Source organism: Balaenoptera ricei, chromosome 2, assembly GCF_028023285.1.
Source record: "Balaenoptera ricei isolate mBalRic1 chromosome 2, mBalRic1.hap2, whole genome shotgun sequence".
Lineage (NCBI taxonomy): Eukaryota > Metazoa > Chordata > Mammalia > Artiodactyla > Balaenopteridae > Balaenoptera > Balaenoptera ricei.
The window spans coordinates 61,951,110-61,974,544 of NC_082640.1; the positions used below are offsets into that span (position 1 = coordinate 61,951,110).

The 23,435-nt window shown below is 50.6% G+C and overlaps 2 protein-coding genes across 5 annotated transcripts in view; both read left to right on the forward strand.

The window, feature by feature from the left end:
- SIN3A (SIN3 transcription regulator family member A) overlaps positions 1–9,809 on the forward strand; it is a 61,819-nt gene extending 52,010 nt beyond the window's left edge. For all 3 annotated transcript variants that reach the window (XM_059912723.1, XM_059912721.1, XM_059912722.1), the window contains exons 18-21: positions 944–1,036; positions 1,956–2,050; positions 6,219–6,426; positions 8,729–9,809. In XM_059912723.1, coding sequence (XP_059768706.1) covers positions 944–1,036; positions 1,956–2,050; positions 6,219–6,426; positions 8,729–8,959 — 627 coding nt within the window. In that variant the 3' untranslated portion in view covers positions 8,960–9,809. The remainder of the gene's footprint in view (positions 1–943; positions 1,037–1,955; positions 2,051–6,218; positions 6,427–8,728) is intronic.
- Positions 9,810–12,134: 2,325 nt separating this feature from the next.
- MAN2C1 (mannosidase alpha class 2C member 1) lies at positions 12,135–23,378 on the forward strand. 2 transcript variants are annotated; one of them, XM_059912726.1, is made up of 26 exons: positions 12,135–12,269; positions 12,525–12,650; positions 13,089–13,212; positions 14,371–14,441; positions 15,524–15,701; positions 16,010–16,199; positions 17,353–17,459; positions 17,644–17,754; positions 18,135–18,227; positions 18,356–18,472; positions 18,698–18,793; positions 18,890–19,035; positions 19,389–19,512; positions 19,873–19,994; positions 20,100–20,185; positions 20,302–20,457; positions 20,655–20,765; positions 20,909–21,041; positions 21,301–21,405; positions 21,507–21,663; positions 21,755–21,898; positions 22,281–22,390; positions 22,492–22,571; positions 22,706–22,854; positions 22,956–23,065; positions 23,138–23,378. In XM_059912726.1, the coding sequence occupies exons 1-26, from the start codon at positions 12,169–12,171 to the stop codon at positions 23,262–23,264; spliced, it is 3,174 nt and encodes a 1,057-aa protein (XP_059768709.1). In that variant the 5' UTR covers positions 12,135–12,168; the 3' UTR covers positions 23,265–23,378. The 2 variants fall into 2 exon arrangements, with proteins under 2 accessions (XP_059768709.1, XP_059768708.1); XM_059912725.1 differs by having other exon boundaries at positions 20,668–20,765; positions 20,947–21,041.
- The last annotated feature ends 57 nt before the right edge of the window (positions 23,379–23,435 follow it).

The following is a 23,435-nucleotide window of genomic DNA, read 5'->3' on the forward strand; positions in this document are numbered from 1 at the left end:
AAATAGGAATTTTTAAAGCTTCTCCAGAAGAACTGTGAACCAGAACTGGTTTCTGGTCCTGTTTGCTTACTGACTAGCTGTGTGGCCTTGAGAAATCAGAACTTTCTGAATTTTAGGTTTTTCCCTATGTAAAATGAAGAATGTTGAAATAAATGATTCTCAAGCTTTCTTCTAATCGCTGATCTTCACCATGTGATTCCAATAGTGATCTGGTCTGCAGCGAGCCCTTAGGATAAGGGCATTGAGAATCCTGGGATTCCAAAAAGAGAGATCTGTGTGTCATCACCATTTGATACTTCTTTTGTGCAAAATGTGACTTGGTTTTGCCTCTCTCAGTGTACTGCTTTTAAATATGAATTTTTAAAAAAAATCACACAAATAGTATTAGCAGAACTCAATTTCAAATATGATTGGTACCATTGCAACAGATCACTTCTTATGTTGATGCTTTGTGTTCCTTACCTCATGGTATGTGTGATTTCTTGGGTAGTCTTTATTGTGGTGGAAATGTGATTGCTGTTTTCTGTTTGATGTTTTCCATTTCACTTTGGTATGAGAAGTTTCCTTTTTTTTTTTAAACATTGTAGACTTGTTTACATCTTTGTATCAAGTCCCATAAGTGGGATTATCAAGTGAAATGGCATTGACATTTTATGGTTCTGACTTTTGAGCACTCTTTCTGATATTGATTACTGTTTTAGCTAATTCAAGAAGTAAGAAACATGAAATGGTGCTTCTTGCTCTAACATTTCATTTTGCTGGTAGCAAGATGGGACCTTTGCCTTTTTATCACCTGCTAAGCTTTTGAGTTATCTTCCTCATCTCTTAAATTGGAGCAAAAGTTTTTTTATAACTTTATTGCCTCCCCACCTCTCAACCCTTGAGAATCTAGTTACAGCTTTGGAGATGGTCTTTTGTTTACATTCAGGTTTCTTATTTGCAGCTTATGTTCATTCAGAGCCAAGGCCAGGTTCAGTTGACCATCGAGCTTTTGGACACGGAAGAGGAGAACTCGGATGACCCTGTAGAAGCAGAGGTATGGATGAGTATACTGCAGAAACTGGGGAGGGTATGTCTTGTTCTGAGAGTCTGCCCAGTGAGTGTCTTCTAGAAGCCCAGCCAGCGTTAGCCTGTTTAAGGGTCAGGACCTGATGCTTAAGTACAGGTCATTTCAGCCATGTCTTCAGCTGAAGAGAAGGACTGCCTGGTGGTAAGATATTTAGGATTGATGGCAGTCTCATCTAGCTTTCAGGAAAGCCCTCTCCTCTGAGGAAATCTCATGGTTGGCAGCTTTCTTGTTTTTCTCCTAAAGCACAAGAAACAACAAATTAGGTGCCATCTGCCCAGTATCATCTTGACCCTTTGTGTCATGTTTACTTTTTACTGGGATAGATGGAGCCAGGAGTTCTCAACCCCACGGGGTAGACAGAGTGAGTTGGTTATCATAGCTGGGTCTAGCTGGTAATATTAATGAGAAATGCAAGCCACATGTATGTATGATGCTGAGGGCATATGGAGGGGTGGAGACTGTTGTTTTATGGGAATATTGGCTCATGGTTGCCAAATCTTAAATTTTTTTTAAAAGAGATGCCAGAAATTTAGATTTAGATGTGAAAGATTCTGATTTTCAAACATTTGTCACTATACACTTTGTTCTTTAACAAAACCCTCTGTAGGGAAATAAAACTTGTCAGTGAGCCAGCTTCTAACCATTTATGACTTCTGGTAACTGTTAAGTATCTCAGAGAAACTTTAGGTTTTGTATTCTCACAGATTTTTTTAAGCTGTGTTTTAATACCAAGTAACAAGCATGTCATTATGGAAAGAGATTTTTTTGATCTTGAATTTAAGTATTTCAGACATTTTAGTCATAGAGTTTGCTAGACAACCTGATGAGGTTGGAGTTCAGTTTTTGTGCTCTCTCCCCCACCCCCATTTTGTGTTTACAATCCCAGCGCTGGTCAGACTATGTGGAGCGATACATGAATTCTGATACTACCTCTCCTGAGCTTCGTGAGCATCTGGCACGGAAACCAGTATTTCTCCCACGGTGAGTGAACCAAGTCCTGTATCGGCAGCATAACACTTACGTACAGTCCAGGAACGAGGAGTTAGATGACTTTCAGTTTCTTGGTTTTCACTTATTCTGTTGTTCTGTCTACTGAGGATGCTAATTCAGGGTTTGTATGGTTTTTACACCATGAGCTTACCTGGAGCATGTGCCAAAGCATCAGGGAGGTAAGAGTTTTAGGAGTCAGTAGTAACTTCCCTTTAGGAATGTGTGTCAGAGTGTCCAAGGTTTGATGATTCTCTTGGAGGACTCAAGGACTCAGCATGTAGGCATACCCACAGTGATGGTTTACTGTGGCGAAAAGATACAAAGCTACATCAGCAAAGGGAGAAGTTGCCTGTGACAAAATCAGAGGACGCCAGGCGCAAGCTTCTAAGGGTCTGTGACTTCCACTGGAGGCACAAGGACACTCTTCATTCCTCCAGCAGCAAACTATGACAATATGTTTGAGATGCTGCCTACCAGAGAAGCTCATTGGAGACTTGGCCCTGGGGGTTTTATTGGGTGCTAGTCCTGCAGGCACCCTCTGCCTAGCTTGTACCAAAATTCCAGACTTCCTGAAGGAAAGCAGGTTTTCAGCATAAACCATTTATTTTGTACAAGCAGTTTAGGTACAGTGAGGCACTCTTATCATTCAGGGAATGGGGGAAACTCTCCCAAAATCCAAGATCCCAGAACCCAGCCAAGGGACAACCTTGTAAGCAGGGTTTTCAAAGGATAGCAGTCTTAGGCCTGCTATGTTAACTCTCTTCACGGAATTTTAAAAATTTCCTCCCCATATATGGGCAAATTGTATGCTGGACCTCTATCTGAGGATGAAAACAGAGTTTCAGAAGTAGAAAATAGGTTTTGCTGTAGTAGATTGGCTTTCTTCCTTCCCCAAATTTTGCGAATTGAAATCTCATGTCTTACATTCCCAGAAAGGTATTATCCCAGTATTATTAGACTTAGTCCTAACTGGAACATGGAAAGGGGTGTGAACAGAAGGGCCCTGCCAGCTTCTTCCATTCAGTGAGTCATTTAACAGACTTCAAGCAGCTGCTCTGTGCCAGGCCCCTTTCTCAACAAAACAGGTTTAGTCTCCATGCTTTTTAAAAAAAAATTTATTTTATTTATTTATTTTTGGCTGCGTTGGGTCTTTGTTGCTACGCACGGGCTTTCTCTAGTTGCGGCGAGCGGGGGCTGCTCTTCGTTGTGGTGCGTGGGCTTCTCATTGCAGTGGCTTCTCTTGTTGTGGAGCACGGGCTCTAGGCACGTGGGCTTCAGTAGTTGTGGCACGCAGGCTCAGTAGTTGTGGCTTGCGGGCTCTGGAGCGCAGGCTCAGTAGTTGTGGCGCACGGGCTTAGCTGCTCTGCAGCATGTGGGATCTTCCCGGGCCAGGGCTCGAACCTGTGTCCCCTGCATTGGCAGGCGGATTCTTAACCACTGCACCACCAGGGAAGTCCCTCCATGCTTATGGAACAGTACCAATAAACATAACATTGTATATTTCTCACCAGATTCGCAAAATTCTTAAAAAGATTTGTAATCTGTGTTATGGAGGGTGTGGGGAAGAGGGGAGGCACTTTGATATACTGTGGGGGGAAATATTGATACAATCATTCCAGGATCAGGGCAGTTAAAATGTATAGGACCTTTACCCTGCCTGGGACTTTCATTTTTAATAATTTGCTGTACAGCTATTACAGCTGAGGTTCTTTCTCAGTCTTTTTGTCTTTGAGACCCCTTACAGTCCTACAGATTGAATACACCAAAAAACTTTTGTTTATGTGGATTATATCTAGTAATATTTACCACATTAGAAATTAAAACTGAAAAATGTTTACTATGTTTATGAATTCATTAAAAACAATGCTAAATGCATTCTGTGTTATCATAAGTAATATTTTAATGAAAAGCTACTTCAAAACAACAAATTAGTGAAGAGTGGCATTGCTTTACATTTTTGTAAATCTGTTTCATGTCTGGCTTAATAGAAGAACAGCTGGATTCTCATATCTGCTTCTATATTCATTCTGCTGCACTATTTTGTTTCGTCGAAATATGTGAAGAAAATCTGGCCTTACTGAAAAATGTAGCTGAGAAAAGTAGTATTTCCATATCCTTTCAAGATAATTGTGGATATTCTTTGATATGACAGCAGAACTGTCCAGTAGTAGTTTCTTAAAGGTTAGTTGCAGTATCAGTGAACTTTTCATGTGGTTATGTCAAAATCCATTGGTTTATCTTGTACTTTGAATTTTTTTCATGCATGGTTTTATAACTTCATGCAGTTGGTTATTTGGAAAATGTTAGTTCACTAAGTTACGCAGACCTACCAAATGTTGACACGTCTTCATTTTACGTATTCCCACCCCCCACCCAGCTCCCCCCAGAAAAACACCACATTTATTAATATTGCCGTTGACCTCGTCAGTCACATCTTTAAGTAGTGGGAAGTTGTCACACCTCATGCTGGCCAATACCAGTTTACCAAAATTCAGAGTTTTACTTGAAAGCTTAAATTTTATCATTGGCAACAAATGTGCTCAGTTGTTTTCCTTGAAGTACCAGTCTCCCTTGTTCATTCTTGAGAAAATATTTGCCAAATACCCCAGATTGGCTAGTCAGCTATTCTTTCAGGTAAAAATGGTGAACCATTTGCAGCTCAAGCAGTGCTCAAGTGCTTTCCTTCATGAATCCCATTGTACTTTGGCACACAAAGGTACTTTATGTTTAGTTCCCATTTCATCACCCAGTATATTAAAAAGATGTGAACTAAGGGTCTGGGATTTATCAATAATAAGAAATGTTACTGTTTCATTAAGGACATTCTTAGCACTTTTTTTTTTTTTTTTTTTTTTTCTACTTTATTTATTTATTTTATTTTTTTTTTATTTTTGGCTGTGTTGGGTCTTCGGTTCATGCAAGGGCTTTCTCTAGTTGAGGCAAGTGGGGGCCACTCTTCATCGCGGTGCGGGGACCGCTCTTCATCGCGGTGCGCGGGCCTTTCACTATCGCGGCCCCTCCCGTCGCGGGGCACAGGCTCCAGACGCGCAGGCTCAGTAGTTGTGGCTCACGGGCCCAGCCGCTCCGTGGCATGTGGGATCTTCCCAGACCAGGGCTCGAACCCGTGTCCCCTGCATTAGCAGGCGGATTCTCAACCACTGCGCCACCAGGGAAGCCCCATTAAGGACATTCTTAAGTCAGACCAGCTTTCCTTTTTGAATTGCCAGTGTGTGGCCAGAGAAGAGTACAAAGATATCTAAGGACAGCTTGGTGCCATCACCAATTTGTTTTTTTTTTTAGTAGTCACTATTATTTTTGCACTGCCAATGCTAATGTTAATACTGTTTTGGTTTTTTTTTAAGAAAGAAAGAAAGACATATAATGTTTTAGTATTATTATGACAGTAGTTTTGATCTTACAACTTCCTAAAAAGCATCGTGGGTTCCCCCAGTAGTCCTTGGACCAATGAACTGCTGTCCTACGGAAATGTATATACACAAAGATATTCACTGAAGCAATGTTTTTAATAGCAAAGTGTAGGAAACAGTAGAATTGTCTAGCTGACAACCTTTCTCTGCTTGTGTTGGAGGGAATTAAGCCTGCCAAGGCATCCACTGATGTGAATTACCTTCTTTCCTAGATGTGTAGAATAGCACTAGTTATGTACCATCTGTGGGAGAATTGAAAAAAATAGACATTTAAGTAATTTTCTGTGCTCTGTGGTTCAGATGAAGAACTTGATTAATTCCTGTTAAGGAATTGTTCAGTTAAGACACATTCCTCTGTAGCAGTTAAAGAGAATGACACAAATCTATGCGTAGTGAAATGAAAAAATCTTCATGACATTAAGTGAAAAATTGAGAGAGACCTAGAAGATTTTAAATGAAAACTGCTAACAGTGGCTACCTCTGCCAAGGCAAGTGGGATTTCCAGATTTGGGGTAGGGGATAGTTGGCAATTTCTACTTCTTATTCTTTGTATCTCTGCAGTTGAAAAAAAATTTTTTTAAACAATAAAACCATTGGACATTTTAAAAAATGTATGTAATTAAAATTGTGATAAGTGCTGTGAAGGCAAATAATAAGGAAAGCTTTTGGGGCAGCCATGGGAACCTGCACCTGGAGGAGCTCTCATCCTGCAGGGCTTTGCTGCTTTGTAGGAATCTGCGGCGGATCCGGAAGTGTCAGCGTGGTCGAGAACAGCAGGAAAAGGAAGGGAAGGAAGGGAACAGCAAGAAGACCATGGAGAATGCGGATAGCCTGGATAAGCTGGAGTGTAGATTCAAGCTGAATTCCTATAAGATGGTGTATGTGATCAAGTCAGAGGACTACATGTATCGGAGGACCGCCTTGCTCCGAGCTCATCAGGTGAGAACCAGTAACTGGAATTTCTCCACACTTCTCCCTCCTCAGCCAGGACCAGGCCTGCCCCAGAGGCTTCTGGTTGTTTCTCTCCCTTTGTGAAAATCTCTTGGATTTGAGAATTGTTGAGTAAGGATGCTGTAACAAAGTCCCACAGACTGCATGGCTTAAACAACAGAAATTTATTGTCCTACAGTTATAGAGGCTGGAAGTCCAAGGTTGAAGTGTTGGCAGAGTTGCTTTGAACCTTCTGAGGGCTGTGAGGGATAAAACTATTCCTTGCCTTTCCTAGCCTCTGGTGGTTTGCTGGCAATCATTGGCATTGCTTGGCTTGCATATTTCTGCCTTCATTTTTACATGTCATTCTCCCTAAATGCGTGTCTGTGTCCAAATTTCCCCCTTTAAAGAATGCCAGTCATGTTGGATTATGGGTCCACCCTACAACAGACAGTATGAGCTCACCTTAACTAATTACATCTGCAACAACGTTATTTCCAAATAACGTCACATTCTGGGGGGTGGAAGCTAGGATTTCAACATATGAATTTGTGGGGACACAATTCAGTTAATAACAGCTGGTGGCACCTTCCAGTGAAGCTACTCCTAGCATTTACATTTCAGGTAGTATTGCTTGTATGAATCCTGCCTGTTTTCACATGCTACCTGAATTGTGAAAGTCCTAGTGCAGTTATGTACCAAGGTATTGTGCCAGGCCCTGGGACTACAACCATGAGGTAGAGCAGATAAGGTAGTGTGATGATGTGCACTGCCAAGGAAACTAGGTGAAGTGATCAAGGGTAACTGGCAGGCAGGGCCCTGCTTTTGTTGGGGAAGACCTCTCTAAGGAGGTGATGCTTGAGGCCTGAATAATGACAAGGATCCAACCTGGTGCAGAGTTGGGGGTTGGTACTTTTTAGGCAAAGGAAACAAGCAAGCACAAGGCTGGGAGGGAGGAAAGGACTTGGCATTTTCAAGAAACTAATAACATCAATGTGGCTTGCGCCATAGGGAAAGTGGGATGCATGAAGTTGGAAGGGTGGGCAGAGGCTACATTACTTAGTCTCATAGGCCACGGTTTGGATTTTGTTTGAGGTACATTGAGACATCGTTGACAAAGACATAGACTGATGAGAGTGAGTTGAGGGCCCCAAGTTGGAAGGGCAGAGACCACTCGAAAGACTGCTTTCATTCATATGAGATGTGATGGCTACCCAGACTACCAGGGTTGTAGAGGGATTATAATTAGATTGGAGGGACTTCCCTGGTGGTCCAGGGGTTAAGATTCCACGCTTCCAATGCAAGAGGCTTGGGTTCGATCCCTGGTCGGGGAACTAGGATCCCATATGCTGCGTAGTGCAGCCAAAAAAAAAAAAAGATTGGACATATAACTGTCTGAATGTGGTAATGTTTGGATGTAGGGAGGTTAAGAGAAAGGGGAACATTAAGGATGATGCCTGGTGGTTTTTGTTTTCTGGTTTTGTTTCTTTGCTTATTTTGCTTGAGTCAATGGGAAGTTTAGGGGTACATCTGTTAATAGGAAGGAGTTACCAGGTTTGGGAGGCAGATGAAAAGACTACAGAACATTCAAGTGGGAACCATAGGGTGGGCGATTTTTAATGTACTTCTCTCATGGTGCTCTGTGTTGTATGCCTGCATGTTTCTGATGCAAATGATTTGGGGAGCTGGGCAACACCTAATTTATCTTTGTATCCCCTTCTCTGCCTTGCTTGCGGGCACTAATAAATATTTACCGGATGTATAGGTAGGAACAAAAACCTCCACTGAAGATCTGCTATGCCCAGCTCTCTGCTGGGCAGGGTGGGGTAATAGCGGGAAGGGAGAGCGGGTTTTAAGCCCTTTACCTTGTTTTACTTAGAAGTGGATTGCCATGCTGACAGAAGTGACTAATGGCCTCAACTCAGTGTCTCACTCCGGGTACGAATCAGCCAGGTTGCTGGTTTAAAACTGCAGATTGATCAAGTCGTTCTCTCCCCACCCCCTGCCCCACCCCGCCCCACTACGTGATAATGATGCAGGAGGCTAAAATCTGCCCAGACCCTATGTTGGTATTTCTTTGGGAGCTTTATGAATTCCAACTCCTTATGTGTTCTAGGTTCTTAATCTCTTTCAATTCTTTTCTTTAAACAGACTCCTAATTTTTTTTTTTTTTTTTTTTTTTAACTTATCAGTGGTATCAGCACTGATAAGCCTACATCTTTCCTCTGGCACTTTAGGAGAAAATTGGGCTTTGTATTTGAAGGGTTTAGTCCTAGTTCATGGGGTTTTTTTTCTTCATTCTATTTTGCAGTCCCATGAGCGGGTAAGCAAGCGGCTACATCAGAGGTTCCAGGCCTGGGTAGATAAATGGACCAAGGAGCATGTGCCCCGTGAAATGGCAGCGGAGACCAGCAAGTGGCTCATGGGCGAGGGGCTGGAGGGCCTGGTGCCCTGCACCACCACCTGTGACACAGAGACCCTGCACTTTGTGAGCATTAACAAGTACCGTGTCAAATATGGCACAGTGTTCAAAGCCCCATAACTGCAGAGCCAGAGCAGATAACTTGAGGGGTGTGTGTGTGTTGGGGGGGGGCACGTGTACTCGCACACACCGAAGAAACAAGGAAGATGCCTTTCAAGCCTCACTGGGCCTCTCTGGGACATGGCCACCTGATCTGTGTGTGGCTGGTGCAACCTGGCACCAAGTGGGCTACATATAAGGAACGTGGATACCTTACAAAGCCAGAGCTGGAACTTTTCCCAGGGGTTTTGGGCATTACCCTGCCCTGGAGGGGAAGAAATCCATGCAAGCACAGGGACATGCAGTTTGCTTGCACACACCAGCAGAGCTAAGACTGGAGCCTCCTGGGGCCTGACCTTCAATGAGGGAACCGGATGCTGTTCACACCTTGATTGGAATGGGCGAGCATTGACTGACAGACTGGGGAAGGACTCAATGCTTAGATGGATTGTAACTCTGATGGCCACTGCTCCTTTCCTCTTCCCCCCCAAAAGGAAAAAAAACTGGATTGGATTTTTTTTTCCTGGTCACTTGAGCACATCTAGATCACCCATTAGATTTTCTCTGGGACCTGCAGTTTGGCTTTGGGATTGATCATCTTGTGGATTTGATTCCTGACGAATCCCTTGCTGCCCACCCGTTATTCTCTCCTCTGGTTCTCAACCTCAACAAGTTCAAATCAGTCGTCCTTTTTAGCTCCCGTGGAACTGTTTTGTACCTGCTTCTTTACTAGTATACCCTAGTGCCATCCACCAGCTTTACTCACACACACACACACACACACACACACAGTTTTAACTTGGTTTTTCTTTTTTTTTTTTGTAAATAATGTACATACTGTCAATTTTTTATTAAAAGAAATATGCTTTGATGTGCTAGCATAACTGCTCTAGCTTCTTGTGTACCATAGTTCTATGTGGCTTCAGATTTAGTACCTATGAACAGATGTACAAGACATTTATTACACTTTTTACCAAAGGGAGTTACCGTTGTAGTACTTTTGTGTAAAACTTGTCTTCCCCCTTGCCCCAACTTTTTTTTTTTTTTTTTTTTTTTTGTAAATAAATAAAGCTTGGTTCTTACTTAAGGAATAAACTCTCAACCCAAGTCCCTTGTCCTCACCAGAGAACTACTGTGAAGCAGAGATTTGGGCTTCAGTTCCTTATCTGCGGTACAAACAGGATTTGGCTTTAAATAGTTAGCAGTCAGTTGTATGTGTTCCAAATCAAAATATCTTAAATTTTTTAAATGGAATTATTCATTCTTTTAGTACGTATTTTCCCCCCTTATTTCAGCTGTTTGGAAATATTTTATATTTGGGTAAGTTGTGCAGCTATGTAGTTTGTACTTCTCTGTATTTTTTCTTATCCCTATTGGAAATGGGAGTGAACAGCTTAAATACCAAACCAGTGTTTGAAAGAAGTGTGTACAGAGTGTGTGGTATAAATGGGGCTGGGAGGGAGATTCGATACATTTCATTAGCAACTGCAAATGGAATATATACATATATATTTTTTTAAACTACATAAATTTAAACTGGCAGATATTTTAAACATGAGTGATTAGGATTTTTATATGTGGTCAGCCTGGACTTTCTGAACAAAGACCAACTGAGCCCCTCCCAGTACTCTGGTGAATTTTTCTCCAGCAACCATTACCCTAGTCATAGCTGTAAAGTAACCAGCAGTGATTTGTGTGGTTTTTGCTTTTTAATTAAAAATTCCCAACATCACCACCACAAAACCACAAATTTTTTGGCTCTGGACTTTGATAACACATGGTAGACTTTTCCGATTTTAGAGTTTTTTGTTGGGTGTGGTGGGGGGCAGTGAAGGGATGGGACAACTACAGGAGACTCAGAGCCCAAAAGTGTAGGGTGGCAAAAGAGCCTTGTGGGAGGAGATTCTCTGGTGAAGCTGGGGCAATGCCTGACTTGGGAGATGGAGTGATAGTGGGGGGGAAGATCTTCAGGTTTTCCCAGCAATAACTCACCTCTGCTTGCTTAAGACCATGCTGACTTGGAATTACGGCCGGGGGGGGGGGGTGGGGGAGTGGGCGGGGTACTGATGGGACCTGACCAGGGGCAGCCCCAGCTATTGCTGTCTGCATAGGGTTATGCCCAGAGCGGCTGCTTGCAGGTCAGGATAGGGTTTCAGGGCCAATAGAGGAGAAAACCCCGTCCTACCAGTGCAACCAAAAGAAGGGGGAGCTTCACCGACAGCCAGGGTTTCACAAACAGCATTTATATCCCTCCTGCCATCTGAGCTCCAAGCTCAACTCAGCCTGTCTTATAGCAGGAAGTTATATTTTAAATCACATTTGGTATTCTGTACTTAATCACCTTTCCCTATGATTTGCATTTGAAATGTAAACTTGGTCAGTATTTCCATTAAAATATCAGGGCTCATGTTGTGTATATACTTTTCTTCGTCATGATTTTATAGACAAGGACTTCATAGCATTCCCAGGAGGGGGGAACAAGCTGGCAACAGATTAGCAGAGTAACGTGAGGATGAAATTGGAGGTGTTTCTGGCATTATGGCTTCTCTGAACTCTTCAGTCCCGTGTAGGAAAATACATTATTCTGTTAGGATCGTGAATTCTATGTATGTGATCTGCAATCTCAAATCAAAATCTTCGGAGTTTCTGGCGATGGGCAGCACTTACCCATATACATAAAACAAAACATGTAGTAGAGGAAGCTGAGGTTACTGGGGTGCAAAGCCCTCTCTATTTAACGCATGTCTGCCGATTGGCTTGAAAGCAACGGTCCTGGCGCCCCGGCTCTTGCCACGTTAAGCAGACACGGGTTTTCGAGATAGCCAGAGGGCGGGCTGGGACCAGAAGGCAAGGAGGTTCCCGCTTGCAGCTTCTGAGAATAGGTGACCTGCGTCGGCAGCAACCCAGGCTCCCACCCGTCGTGCCTAACGGCTTGTCTCTGTCCCAGGCCTTTTGCAGAATCAAAGCGTCAAACTTCCTATTTTATTTAGGGATTTGCCCTAAATGGCCACCAGCTCGGACGAGATAAGAGAGCATCGGAAGCGCGGCTTTTAGCTTTCAGCTCCCTGCTCAAAGTTCAGAGCAGCGAGACTTCACAGAGCCGCCGGTGTTCCAAGAAAAGCTGCCCGGGCCTGGAAGGCGCCCTTCGGACGCCGGAACCTTTGGTTCCAGGCCGTGGACCGCGCCGGCAGCGTTTAGGGCCTTCCGGGGAGAGGAGAGAGCGCGCGGCGATGGCGGCGGCGCCGGCGCTGAAGCACTGGCGCACTACGCTGGAGCGGGTGGAGAAATTCGTGTCGCCGCTCTACTTTACCGACTGTAATCTCCGCGGCAGGTGTGGCCCCCTCGCCCATGGCGCCGGCCGGCCGCATCCACGCGTCTCTAGCCTTCCCTTCCGGGGGGAAACCCAAGCTTCGGCCACCTGGGCCGAGGGACAAAGTGCCCGCCGCGGGAAGGGCTGGGGTCCAGGAGGAGGGGGTGGGCGGAGACTGAGCTGTGAGGCAGCCCTCCCGGCGGTGGATCGAGGGAATGCGAGTCCCCACCCGCCGGTTGGCCCACGGGCGCGTGCCCACCTGCCCCTCCCGCCCAGGCTCTTCGGAGACAGCTGCCCAGTGGCCGAGCTCTCCAGCTTCTTGACACCCGAAAGGCTTCCCTACCAGGAGGCAGTCCAGCAGGATTTCCGCCCCGCGCAGGTCGGCGACAGCTTCGGACCCACGTGGGTAACGCTCTAGAGGGAGGGCGTGGCCAACAGGGCCCCGCTCCCGGCTTACTCGCCTCCCCTAAGGGCCACACCTCCATTGTCGGCCCTCTGCCCTAGACAGTCACTTGGGGCAGAGCAGCACCCTCTGCTGGGAGCAGATCCCTGATCCCTCAAGACTTCATGGGAGAATTTTCATTTCCCCCCTTTTCGCAGTCCCTGGACATCCCTTAGGCAGGACACTCTAGGACAAATCACAGACCCCTGATTCTCTGCCTCTTTCCCTCACCTTGCTGTACACCCCGTTGCTCCTTTCTTGTGGATCAAAGCTGAATACCTTGTGATGCTGCAGATACTTGGTGAAAGTCTCAAGCCCCTGCTGACCCTTAGTCCAAGGAAGTATGTCGAAAGGAAAGGGCTTCGATCCCTAGGCCCATCTTAGTGGTTCTGTTGCAGATGGTGGACCTGTTGGTTCCGGGTGGAGCTGACCATCCCAGAGGCATGGGTGGGTCAGGAAGTTCACCTTCGCTGGGAAAGTGATGGAGAAGGCCTGGTGTGGCGTGATGGGGAACCTGTCCAGGTGAGGAGCCCTGCCCTAGGTCAGGTATGGCCACATTTCAGCCCTGGTCTCTGGAGAAGCCACAGCTGAGTGGCTAAGCCTGCAGGGTGGTATCAGGATTTCAGGACTGGACAAGTTGTTGCTTGGGCCCCTGTGTAATTGTTCCTTCTCATGTTTGAAAGGATCGCTGAGGGTCTCAACATAATTAATACTAAACCAACCCTGCCACTGACTGGTCACCCTCCCATTCTGGGATGAAAATAGTTATTAATCAAATACAATAATATATACAGCAGATCCATTTATTAACCCTTTACTAGGTGCCAGACTAGTGACTTTGCAGACTATATCACTTTTTATTTTTAGTTTTAAATAAACTGGTTCTTATTATATGTAATATATGCTTATGGCAGTTGGGGAGGGGGACTTTGAAACAGTTCTGGATAGTATAAAGTTTAAAAAGTCCTCTTGACCTGAAATAATGGATATCTCCCTGCTACCTCACCCCCAGTTCCCCAGATATAGCCACTATTAAGTACCTTGTTTATGCATCCAACCTTAACAGGTTTAACCTTTATAATCCTATGTGGTAGGTCTTTATGGCCATTTACAGACTAAGAAACTGAGATATATAGAGGTTACACACTTGCTCAGGTTCACACAGCTTCCATTTCAGTTTGACTAACCCTCAGTCTCAGGTCAGGACTGTTGTTCTTCCTGTACAGAAAGATGGCAGACCCCTCCCTCCTTCCCTCCCTCCCTTCACTGGCTCAGCAGATGTCTCCTGAGTACCCTCTCTGGCAGGTCCCTGTGCTAAGCACTGGGGATACAGTGGAGAATGAGGTAAACCTGTCCCTGACTTCATAGAGTTTCCCTTCAGATGCTTATTCAGGGGTACAGAGGCCACCAGAAGCCACCAAGGACCTGATACCTCCCCAAGACTCCACAAGACCAGTGGCTTTTCTGCTGGCAAATAGGTGCCATTTGGTGGTCATGGCACTGACTGCCATGGGGGTTGGGGCACCTGCTACCAGAGGTCCCTGATTTGTCAATCCTTGTCTGGGAGAGAGGAGCCAGTGCTAGGGACCCGGTAGAGGGGCCTGGCCTCCCTCAGCTTACACTTCATCTGAGCTGTTCACAAGCCTCAGGTCCTGTCTCTTTCACTGCACTCCCCACCAGGGTTTGACCAAAGAGGGGGAGAAGACCAGCTATGTCCTGACTGACAAGCTGGGGGAAGAAGACCCCCGGAGGTGAGTGAGTCCCTGTGCTGTGGTTGACCAGTGCTGTAGGGGAGGGAGCACCAGTGGGCAAGCAGGAGCTGAGGCCCAGAACGATCTGAGAAACACACCCACTTTCAGTACAACCATCTTCAACTCTCATAGTTTATTTTTGAAAAGCAGGATTTTTCTGACTATAAAGATAGTGTTTTCGTTCTTGGGTTAAATACAGAAAAGCACAAAGAAGTAAATAACTCCCATTATCCCACCACTTAGTGACGCCCATTATTAACATCTCAACATTCTTCTCAGGAATTCTTTCAAATGTAGTTTTTACTAGTTGAGGTTGTATTTCTTTGATATTTTAACCTGATTTTTAAAAAATCCATATTATAACATGCATTTTATGACACCATCAAAAACTCTTCTTAGGTATTATATTTATTGAACATTGTGTATCTGATGTTTCCAGGCACTGGGACTGTGAGGGTGAATGATGTGATTCTTGACAGCAAGGGGGACTCACATATACTTATATAATTGCAAAACTGATGAGGGCTTTGAAAGAAAAACCTTTCAACATAAGAAATCTGTTCTAGACTAAGGAGAGGGATAAGAGGAGAGTCATGGAAGGCTTCCCGAAGGAAGTCATGTTTGCTCTCTGAAGACTGAGTAGAACAGCACCACAGCCCACCATGCTCTCCAAACAGTGGCCTGCCCATGTTGGCTGATGGATCTTTGTTCTGAAAGACCGGACCTGGGAGATCCAAACATGTTTTTAATGTGCAAAGAGGGTTCTGAGACCAAGGCAGTGCTTTGTAAAGACAGCTTTGGAAATGAAAGTCTAAACAACAGCATAATTCACATGGTTCCAAACCTGGCTACTTATTCTCCCCAACCAAGGCAGAACACTCATCAGCAGAATTTGGTGTAGTCTGTTGTTTCTACCATGACCCTCTCTCACACGCACCTGACATAACTGTGAGCTCCTCTGGGTGGTAGATCCTGGGGGTGAATGGGGAGGGGTCTGCTGGATGCCTCTTTGGTCCTCCCTCCCCAAGCCCCAGAGTCCTCTGCCAGTCCCTTGGCCTGAGGCTGCCTCCCCACATTTGTAGCCTGACCCTCTATGTGGAAGTAGCCTGCAATGGGCTCCTGGGGGCCGGGAAGGGACACATGATCGCAGCCCCTGACCCAGAGAAGATGTTCCAGGTGAGCCGGGCTGAGCTGGCCGTGTTCCACCGGGATGTCCACAAGCTCCTGGTGGATCTGGAGCTGCTGCTGGGTATGGCCAAGGTACTCGACACCCCCGCGCCACCTGGTCACCCTCTAGAGCCCTGTTCCAGGCAGGCTGATTCTTGGGTCAGATAGTTGGGGCTCTGGGAATCCAGAATAGGGAGGGTGTTTCATGCCTGCCTGAGTGTTGAGAGGATTTCCCTGTGTAAAGGGGAGGAAGGAGACAGTGCTGAGCGGGGGACCAGCAGGAGCACAGGGTTGGAGGTAGGGAGCAACTCTGCTGAGAACCCGTGGGAGATCAGCTGGGGTCTAATTTTGGAGACTCTGCTTGCTTGAGATGGGGATTAAGGGACAGAACCCTGCTGCAGGGCCTCGGGGAGGACAACCAGCGCAGCTACCAGGCCCTGTACACAGCCAACCAGATGGTGAACGTATGTGACCCCGCCCAGCCGGAGACCTTCCCAGTGGCCCAGGCCCTGGCCTCCAAGTTCTTTGGCCAACGTGGGGGTGAAAGCCAGCATACCATCCATGCCCTGGGGCACTGCCACATTGATACAGGTAGGGCAGCAGCTGGCTGGGCTGGTTCGGGGAGGCAGGAGTGGCCTCGAAGACCTGGCTGTGCCCTGGAAGCACTGTGTGATCCACATTAAGTTCTTGCCCCTCTTGGACCTCAGTTTTCCCTGGGGAAAGGGGAATGGCCTGTAGGGCTCTGCTAGATGTGGCTTCATTTACTCTTTTAACAAAATCTGATGCCCCGTGTGGCCCCATGCTAGATATTGTGGGGGTAGGATTATAGAGACTGATGATCACAAAATAGGCAGACACAGTTGCTGCCATGATGGAGGGAAGGATGGGGGGCTGGGGAGCCCAGAAGAGGCATTTAACCCAGCTGGGTCTGGGGGATTCAAGAAAGGTTTCTCGGAGGAGATGACCTTTGAACAGAGTGAGGATGAGTAAGAATTTGACAAGTGCCCAAGTCCTCAGATAGGAGTGATGTGGAAGTAGTTGAGATGGGGACTCAAGCCCAGGGGCAGGTTTCCTGGGGAGGATCAGGAGGTCAGTTTTGAACCTGGTATGTCTGCAGTGTCTGTGAGGCTTATGGGAAATTACATTTTTTAAAAACTCCCTAAGGTATTGATTCTGATGCAGCTAAAGTTTCTGAACCACAGAACAAGGGCTTTCTCTGCTGTGTCAAAGCATGGGATGTAGAGTTCTGGGCTGGTAAAGAAGGAACTGAGGCCTAGAGGTTGCAAGAGGCTGTAGTGCCTCACGCAGGACGGCTGGCCCAGGCAGGTCCACCTCAGGAAGCTGTGCCCTCTGTTCCAGGCTGTCCTTCAATGTGTGTGCAGGGGAAGGGCCAACCCCTGCTACCTCTTATAGGATCCTCTCAGGGGTGTCTAAACCTCAGAGTAAGGCTATTCCAGGGACTGGGGCCTCCATTTCCTGATGTAAAATTGATCCGATAGCCCCAGCCAACCTCCTTTCCCCAGTCTCTACTCCTACCTTGCAAGAGTGATGTAAAGTGACAGCTCAGGAGAGATGCCACAGGATTTTGCAGGGAAAGGGCCTGGGATGGACAGAAGGCTAGGATGACCCTCTGGAGGCCCAGGCTGGGCCTGGTTGGGTGCTGGGGGGCAGGGGTGTGGCTGGAGATCTGTGAGAAGCTGGGGACCTTGCTGCTCTCCTATCCTCCCCCCTCCTCCCCGTCTAGCCTGGCTCTGGCCCTTCAAGGAGACCGTGCGGAAATGTGCCCGGAGCTGGGTGACAGTCGTTCAGCTCATGGAGCGGAATCCTGAGTTCATCTTTGTCTGCTCCCAGGTCAGAGGGATGGCTGTGCGGGTGGTACCTGGAGCCCAATGGGCGCTAGTGTGAGGTTCCGAGGGCTTCTGGGGCCTGAGGGGCAGGGCTCCTCACCCTCAGCCACCCACTGGGCCCCAGGTACTCAGCCCTGGGTGGGGTTCTTGTCGCCCCTGGCCCAGCTCCCGCCTCATCTGCCCCACAGGCGCAGCAGCTCGCATGGGTGAAGAGCCACTACCCTGGCCTGCATGCCCGGCTCCAGGAGTTCGCCTGCCGTGGGCAATTTGTGCCCGTGGGGGGCACCTGGGTGGAGATGGTAAGTGCAGTCTGCAGCCCCTCAGCCTCAGGCCATACCATCATGGGCTTCTCTCCTTGGCTTTGCTGGTGACTCTCTGCAGGCCCTTCATGCCCCCTCCGCGGCAGCACTTATCAGTCCCTGGAATTCCACGGCCTGGCACTCCAAGGGGGAGGAGGGTCTCAAGCACAGTGACAGACTGTCCGCATGACCTGGCCCCAGAAACCTCCCCTCTGGCAGACAGACAGGTGGGCCTGAAGTGAGGAGATGGACACTCCCTGGGCACTGGCTATAACCCAGTGTCAGAGCCCTGGCTGCTCCTGTCGGGGTGGTTGGCTTTGAGCTCCTGCCCATTCCACCTGGTGCTGACCCCGACTGCCTCCCTGTTCCCTCACTGCCAGGATGGGAACCTTCCCAGTGGAGAGGCCATGGTGAGGCAGTTCCTGCAGGGACAGAGCTTCTTCCTGCAGGAGTTTGGGAAGATGTGCTCCGAGGTAGGCTGGGAGCGGCTGCGCCTGCAGGCGCGTGGGGCTGCAGCTTGCCCTTGAGTGATGAGGGGCTGAGGCTGTGGCCGCGCTGCCGAGAGCCCCGGTTCCTGTGCCCAGAGGCCCTTTCCCTGCAGTTCTGGCTGCCAGACACATTCGGCTACTCAGCGCAGCTCCCACAGATCATGCGCAGCTGTGGCATCAGGCGCTTCCTCACCCAAAAACTGAGCTGGAACTTGGTGAACTCCTTCCCGGTGAGCAGGCCCCAAGGAACCAGGCTCAGAGTGGGCCTGGGTCCCACCAGGCCCATACATCTCCGTCCAGGCTGATAGAGGGGCCCTGGACAAACCACCCAACCCCGACCCAGAGAAGGCATGCCTCCCCCAGGGTCACACAACAGGAGGGGCAGGTCTAGGAGGCCCGGCTCTGCCTCAGCCCTGACTCTGCCCTCTCTCTTCTACCTGTTTCCCTGCCTGCAGCACCATACCTTTTTCTGGGAGGGGCTGGATGGCTCCCGGGTGCTGGCCCACTTCCCGCCTGGTGACTCATATGGGATGCAGGGCAGTGTGGAGGAGGTGAGAGGGCACCTAGTGGCCAAGGTCGGGGATGGGAGGCAGGCTGGAGAGGGCTGGGTGTCCTGTCCTAAGCTGACCCTGAGCCCGCCTGTGCAGGTGCTGAAGACTGTGGCCAAAAACCGGGACAAGGGGCGTACCAACCACAGTGCCTTCCTCTTTGGCTTTGGGGATGGGGGTGGTGGCCCCACCCAGACCATGGTGGACCGCTTGAAGCGGCTGTGCAATACAGATGGGCTGCCCAGGTCAGGCCTGGGCTCACTCAGCCCTACCCTCCGCCCTTGCCCTTAGTCCTTCCTTCTGCTCAAACATTGGGCCCGACACCTCCCCTAAACCTTGTCCCCCTCCAATCCCGGACCATGGACTCCTCCCAACTTCTACCCTGGTGGTAGGGTGGGGGGAAACCTAAAGGTGGGATGGGGCTTAAACCTACTAGAGAGAAAACTCTCCTGGAGTGTCTAGAACTGGCTTTGTGTGGACAGGGAGCTTTCTGGGGGTGGCTCCTTTCTGTCGGGACTGGATCTCTTGTCACTCTTGCATGGAAGAAGGGTGAATCACACGGCCAGGCTGGGAGACCCAGGCTTGCAGTCTCCCTCAGGGTGCAGCTCTCTTCTCCGGAGCGACTCTTCTCGGCGCTGGAGGGCCACTCGGGGCAGCTGTGCACGTGGGTCGGAGAGCTCTTCCTGGAGCTACATAATGGCACCTACACCACCCATGCCCAGGTCAGGAGCTGGTTGCTGAGCCAAATGGGGAGGGCGTGCCCTTGAGAGGCCCAGAGGGTCAGAGGAGGAAGCACGGGACAGAGCCCAGCCCAGACCTGGGGGAAGAGGCTTGTGTTCCACGGAGGAGCTGAGAGGAGAGAAGTGCAAGAGCCGGGTGGTCAGCAGCCTGGAGGAGGCAGGACTGAGCATCCCTGAGGGAGGAAGGGCTTGGGCTGAGGGGAGAGGAGGGAGGCATCTGGGGCAGGTAACTCACAAGAGGCCCTGGGGAGCCACCAGGGGTTCTGAGCAAGGGAAGGCTTTGGAAGGTGTCCTGGGATGCTTGAACAGACTCTAGACCAATTCTCCCTACCCTGGGCTCAGATCAAGAAGGGGAACCGGGAGTGTGAGCGGATCCTTCACGACGTGGAGCTGCTCAGCAGCCTGGCCCTGGCCCGCAGTGCCCAGTTCCTCTACCCGGCCGCCCAGCTGCAGGACCTCTGGAGGTCAGCCTGTCTTCTGCCCCCTGCCACCCATTAACCTCACCCCAGACACCTCTGTGGCTGCCCCTCCCTCCCAGCCTTCCGCAGCCCTGCCCTTGGCCCCGGCAGGCTCCTGCTCCTGAACCAGTTCCACGATGTGGTGACTGCAAGCTGCATCCAGCTGGTGGCAGAGGAAGCCATGTGCCACTACGAAGGTGAGGCTGACAACATTTCCGCTGCTGTCCAGCACCCAGGGCAGAGTGTCTCCTGTGGGCCATTCCGGGCTCACCCAGACCCACTGCCCACCCATGACCAGCCAGTCTCTCCCCAGACATCCGTTCCCGTGGCAACACGCTGCTCAGCGCTGCAGCCGCAGCCCTCTGTGCTGGGGAGCCAGGTCCTGAGGGCCTCCTCATTGTCAACACGCTGCCCTGGAAGCGCACCGAAGTGTTGGCCCTGCCCAGGCCTGGTGGGGCCCACTGCCTAGGTATGAGCTGGGGAGAAGGGTGGCTACTGTAGCAGGAGGGATCAAGGCCAAATCGAGAGTTGGGGACATTCCCCTGGGGAATCTCTGCCCCGGGTTGCCCCAGGCTAGAGAGTACTAGTAATACTCACCCCCTCCACCCCCCCACCCCTCCCCGAGTATGGTTCCTGGAAGGTGAGGGAGGCTGCGCTGATGCCCAGGCCTCATCCCCAGCTCTGGTGACAGTGCCCGGCATGGGCTACGCTCCTGCTCCCACCCCCACCTCACTGCAGCCCCTGCTGCCCCAGCAGCCTGTGTTTGTAGTGCAGGAGGTGAGTGCTGGCACATCGCGGTGGGCAGGGGCTGGCTGTCCTGGGCTGTCCCTGACAACGTGGGGGTTCTGAGCTCCCCAACCTGGAGCAGGTGGCAAGGCGGGGCTGGGGCTGGGGTTGGGCGGGCTATTGGTGGCGGGAAGCCTCTGCAGACTTAGCCTCAAGGCCCCCTCCCACCAAGACTGACGGTTCTGTGACTCTGGACAACGGCATCATCCGGGTGAGGCTGGACCCAACTGGCCGCCTGACGTCTCTGGTGCTGGTGGCCTCTGGCAGGTGCTAACCCCTCGCTGCCCTCTCCCAGTGCCTGGCAGGGGACCCCAGACCTCTCATTCCCTCTGTCCTCTGGCCACCGCTGACCACAGTAGCCCACAGGTGGCTCAGGACTGGGACCCACACACGGAACAGGGCCGGCTGGGTTAGGAGTCTCCTGTCCTCTGGGCCTACTCACCCTACCTCCCACCCCACCCACCTCAAACAGCTGGAGAGACCACGGTCATACAGTTGTAAAGCGCCAGTCTCCGTGTCCTTCCAGGGAGGCCATTGCTGAGGGTGCTGTGGGGAATCAGTTTGTGCTGTTTGATGATGTCCCCCTGTACTGGGACGCGTGGGACGTCATGGACTACCACCTAGAAACACGGTGCGGGGTGGGCAGGACTCGGGGGCGGCGTGGGATACGAGAGTATTGGGCCCCCTCCGCCAGGCTGTCCTGGCTCAGCGCCTCCCTCCGCTGTTCCACAGGAAGCCAGTGCTGGGCCAGGCAGGGACCTTGGCCGTGGGCACTGAGGGTGGCATGCGGGGCAGCGCCTGGTTTCTGCTGCAGATCAGCCCCAACAGTCGGCTCAGCCAAGAGGTTGTGCTGGACGTCGGCTGCCCCTATGTCCGCTTCCACACCGAGGTAGCAGGGGGCAGGGTGGTGGGTATCTTCCCTGGGTGTGGCTGGTGAGGAGGGGTCCCTCCCCTTGCACCCCTGCCTCCACCCCCCACAGGTGCACTGGCACGAGGCCCACAAGTTCCTGAAGGTGGAGTTCCCTGCCCGTGTGCGGAGCCCCCAGGCCACCTTTGAGGTCCAGTTCGGACATCTGCAGCGGCCCACCCACTACAACACCTCTTGGGACTGGGCCCGATTTGAGGTCTGACGTGGGGTGGTGTGGGGTGGGGTGTGGTGGAGGGTTTGGATCCTCCCTGGCTGGGGAGAGACTAGCTGTGTGGTATGGGGTGAGGAGGAGATGATGATCAGTATTTGCTTGTTCCTGACGTGTATGCCAGGCATGGTGCTAAACGCTTTCTGTTTAGTCTGATATTCATGCCCATTAGGTGGGGTAAGTACTCTTATCCCCCTTTCCCAGATGAGGAGCTGGGGCTTAGACAGGTGTGTGGTGTGCCCGGGGCCTCCTGTAGTGAGAGCTGGCATTCAATCGTATGGTCCCAGAGAGTCCCTCAGTCTACTGACAGGAGCTCTGGAGCACGAGGAGGAGGCGGGGCCGCCAAGTGGGTCTCCGATCTACCCTCCAGGTGTGGGCCCACCGCTGGATGGATCTGTCAGAGCACGGCTTTGGGCTGGCTCTGCTCAATGACTGCAAGTATGGCGCGTCAGTACGAGGCAGCGTCCTCAGCCTCTCCCTGTGAGTGGGGTGCCTCCCGGGGACTGGTATGGGAGCGCGGTCTTCCCAGGACAGAACTTCAGCGGCTCCAGCCTGGCCCTTACCCACCCTCCCCACCCCAGCTTGCGGGCGCCCAAGTCCCCTGACTCCACGGTTGACATGGGGCGCCACGAGTTCACCTACGCGCTGATGCCGCATGAGGGTGAGTGTTGCGGCCCCGATACCTCTCTGCCCCTCTCAGCCTCGGTTGCCCCAACGGTAAGTGGGGAGCACTCCAGCAGTCCCACGCCCCTACCCTCATTTAACACCACGCGTCCCTTTCCGGTCTGGGCCCAGGGTCCTTCCAGGACGCTGGCGTTATCCCCGCTGCCTACAGCCTCAACTTCCCCCTGCTGGCGCTGCCCGCCCCGGGCCCGGCACCCGCCGCCGCCTGGAGCGCCTTTTCAGTGTCCTCGCCCGCAGTCGTGTTGGAGACCGTCAAGCAGGCAAGGGCCGGTGGAGTGCGGGGAGCGGGCTGGGGTCCCGAGCTGGGCCCGCCCTCGGCCCCGCCCACCACCCACCACCCACCACCCACCTCCCTCCGTAGGCGGAGACCAGCCTCCAGGGCCGCAAGCTGGTCCTGAGGCTGTACGAGGCCCACGGCAGCCACGTGGACTGCTGGCTGCACACGTCGCTGCCCGTTCAGGAGGCCGTCCTGTGAGTGGGGGCGCGGGGTGGGAGTGGGAGTCCTGCCCTCGCGGGGCGCTCATGGTCCGTCCTGTTCTCCAGCTGTGACCTCCTGGAGCGCCGTGACCCTGCTGGCCCCCTGCCCCTTCGGGACAGCCGCCTGAAGCTCACCTTTTCTCCCTTCCAAGTGCAGTCCCTGTTGCTCGTGCTGCAGCCCGCACCGAGCTGAGTCCCTGAGCGTGGGGTTTTGTTTGTGGAAGGCTTTGGGGGCTCCTCATTTCTGCCTCCCAAGCCTGAAGCAAGGATCAGTTACCTCTTGAACAATAAATGCTTGGCTTAGGAACCCTGCTGGTAGCCCCTGCTCAGTCCCCTCAGGGCCCAAACTCAGGCATTGAGGGGG

Bases quoted from the DNA above. Each gene is read 5' to 3' on its own strand.
- MAN2C1 (XM_059912726.1), top strand. From the start codon at position 12,169: ATGGCGGCGGCGCCGGCGCTGAAGCACTGGCGCACTACGCTGGAGCGG. The intron at 21,406-21,506 runs GTGCGGGGTGGG...GCTGTTCCACAG, and splicing joins GACTACCACCTAGAAACACG to GAAGCCAGTGCTGGGCCAGG. The intron at 22,855-22,955 runs GCAAGGGCCGGT...CTCCCTCCGTAG, and splicing joins TGTTGGAGACCGTCAAGCAG to GCGGAGACCAGCCTCCAGGG.